We start from the raw sequence: 3,182 nt of genomic DNA, 5'->3' as shown, positions 1-3,182 counted from the left end.
TTCTCCTGCCTCAGCCTCCCAAGTAGCTGGAACTACAGGTGCCCGCCACCACGCCCGGCTAATTTTTTGTATTTTTAGTAGAGATGGGGTTTCACCATGTTGGTCAGGATGGTCTCCATCTCTTGACCTTGTGATCCACCCGCCTTGGCCTCCCAAAGTGCTGGGATTACAGGCATGAGCCACCACACCTGGCCCAAGAAGTCTTTACTCTCTTTTAAAATGAAGAGAAACAAGCAGGACATGCTGGTTCAGGCCTGTAATCCTAGCACTTTTGGAGGCCAAGGCAGGAAGATCACTTGAGGCCAGGAGTTGAGATAAAACTTGAGAAAATCCCCTAATTGTGTCCTTAACAACACATACTGTTTTCATTTGGATTATAGGAAAAGTTGGAGATAGCTAGAAAGTTGAGTTTGTAATCATTTATTTTAAGTTTTATACTATTCAGGGACTACTCTTCATGCCTTTGTGAATTAACTTATCTTTATATCTGGTAGGCAAGAAGGTAAGAGTACTGCTAATGCTGAAGATAATGAAATGGAAGAAGAGACAGATGATGGGCCATTACTGGTTCCTCGAGTAAAAGTGGCAGAAGATGGCTCTATTATTTTGGATGAAGAAAGGTATTTAAAAGAGAAAGTGAGATTGTAGTTACATGAGAACAAACATGCTTTGTCTAGTGAAAGAGGTCCTCTTTCTATATCAGCCTTTGTCACTTAGACCTTAACATTTGTATTTGCATAATGAATATTGTAAATGGAAAAGTGGGTTAGATTAATTTATAAATTTTAGTAATTTTTATAACTGTTTTGTATGAGAAGATGCCCTATCTCCTATTAACCTAACACCATTGTTTTATCATCTTTACTGGTCATTGAGTCAGGCTGTTGAACTAATCATATGCTGTCTTCCACTGAGGATAAATTTCTAAGATTGACACAGTCTTGAAGTCAATATTCAGGTTCTCATATTATTAACATATCCTGATGTGTGGTGATAACTGATGGATATACAGTGAAGTGTAGGTTTAACGTATTTTATGATTTTTGTTACGGTGCGGTATAATTCATCTTCTGGTTTAATTTCTGTTATAACATTAAATTTCTTACATTGGGCATCGTGGAATTTAGTTGTTTTAAGGGTATTTTTTTTAAAGGTGATAAATTAGTAAGTAAATAAATAGAGCAATGGAAGGTCTTTGAATGTTTAGCTTGTGAAAAATAATTTTACAGCATTTACATTCTATAATTAAACATAAATTTAATACTGCTAATAGTAGTTGTTTTTGTGTGCTGTTTTCCATTAGTTTGTAATGATGATTTTACTGGTCATTAAATAGTTAGAGCATGTTTAACTGCTTTGTCTGCAGGAATGTAAAATATGAAGTGCTTATGTTTTTCAAAATTTCCATTGATTCCAGCACAGTAATACATATTGTATATCAAAGATATGTGGAAATCAATAATACAAATACCTTTTTATAATACGTAGCCCAAAGATATTTTTTAAATATATTGCTGTTAGGGAGTTTGAAAATGAGTTGACACTTCTTTCTACTCTCTTGGAATCACATTTTTAGGTAAAAATTAGCAGATGCTTGGAAAATACCCATATTTCACATAAATATTATTATACTTTTGATATGATTGCCATGCTAAACCTCAAAATATAACTATTTACTTCTCATTTACTATTTGTTTCCTTGTTTTTAGTATAGCTCTATTTAAAAATGTATTTATTTCAGTTTAACTGTAGAAGTTTTAAGAACGAAAGGCCCTTGTGTTGTTGAAGAAAATGACCCCATATTTGAGCGCGGTTCTACAACTACATACTCCAGCTTTAGGAAAAATTATTACTCTAAGCCATGGTCAAACAAAGGTAACTAATTTTTGTTTAAAAATATGTAAGTTCTTTATTTGAAATGAAGTGACTGTTTCTGAATTAAATCAGTTCTCCCCAAGTAAATAAAATGCAGACTACCATTTTATTCCAGCTAATTTTATTATTGACACCTCTATCTTATGCCCTCCATGGAATGGTGTCTCTGACTTTATCTTACAAATCTTTTTTTTTTTTTTGAGACAGGGTCTCGCTCTGTCGCCCAGCCTGGAGTGCAGTGTCCGGATCTCAGCTCACTGCAAGCTCCACCCGTCTCGGCCTCCCAAAGTGCTGGGATTACAGGCTTGAGCCACTACGCCCAGCCTTATCTTACAAATCTTTAAAAAAATTTTATTTTTATAGCAGCTGGGTCTCAGCCAGGTGCAGTGGCTTACACCTGTAATTCCTGCACTTTGGGAGGTTGAGGCAGGAGGATCACTTGAGGTCAGGAGTTTGAGACCAACTTGGGCAACAAAGCAAGACCTCATCTCTAAAAAAAAATAAAAAAAAAAAATTAAAAAGTAGAGATAGGGTCTTGATGATTGCGGAGGCTGGAGTGCAGTGAAATGATCATAGCTAACTACAGCCTGGAACTCCTGGGGTTACGTGATCTTCCTGCCTCAGCCTTCCAGAGCAGCTGGCACTACAGGCGTGTGCCACCATACCCAGCTAATTTTTTGGAATTTTTTTTTTTTTTTTTTTTGAGATGGAGTTACCCTCTTTTTGCCCAGGTTGGAGTGCAATGGTGTGGACTCACTGCAACCTCTGCCTCCTGGGTTCAAGTAATTCTCCTGCCTCAGCTTCCCAAGTAGCTGGGATTACAGGCACCTGCCACCAACTCCAGCTAATTTTTGTACTTTTAGTAGAGATGGGGTTTTACCATGTTGGCCAGTCTGGTCTCAAACTCCTGACCTCAGGTGATCTGCCTGCCTTGGCCTCCCAAAGTGCTGGGATTATAGGCAGGAGCCACCACACCTGACCTGTTTTTTGGATTTTTTGAAGAAATGAGGTCTTAATATATTGCCCAGTCTGGTCTCCAATGCCTGGGCTCAAGTGATCCTCATGCCTTTGCCTCCCAAAGTGTTGAGATTACAGATGTGAGCCATTGTGCCCTGCCCAGAATCTGTTCTTTCTTTCTTTTTTTTTTTTTAAGTTTCTTTTGGTCACTGTTCTGCTTAAGAAAATATCTTTTAAGAGTTAACTTTATAGTCATTTTGGCTGGAATGTTCCTCTCTGTCAAATCTCTGTACAACAAATACCATTTAAGTCAAAATTAACAATACAATATTTCCTTTTTTTTTTTTTTT

At 37.1% G+C, this 3,182-nt stretch overlaps 1 protein-coding gene across 2 annotated transcripts in view; it reads left to right on the top strand.

The window, feature by feature from the left end:
• Nucleotides 1–3,182, top strand: part of BDP1 (B double prime 1, subunit of RNA polymerase III transcription initiation factor IIIB) — a 118,156-nt gene that overhangs the window by 8,614 nt on the left and 106,360 nt on the right. For both annotated transcript variants that reach the window (XM_011959299.1, XM_011959298.1), the window contains exons 5-6: nt 495–620; nt 1,742–1,875. In XM_011959299.1, the coding sequence (XP_011814689.1) occupies nt 495–620; nt 1,742–1,875 (260 nt within the window). The remainder of the gene's footprint in view (nt 1–494; nt 621–1,741; nt 1,876–3,182) is intronic.

This window comes from Colobus angolensis, unplaced genomic scaffold (assembly GCF_000951035.1).
Source record: "Colobus angolensis palliatus isolate OR3802 unplaced genomic scaffold, Cang.pa_1.0 Scaffold49, whole genome shotgun sequence".
NCBI classification, from domain to species: Eukaryota; Metazoa; Chordata; class Mammalia; order Primates; family Cercopithecidae; genus Colobus; species Colobus angolensis.
The sequence above is the reverse complement of the archived record's forward strand: the minus strand, read 5'-3'. Positions and strand labels throughout refer to the sequence as shown.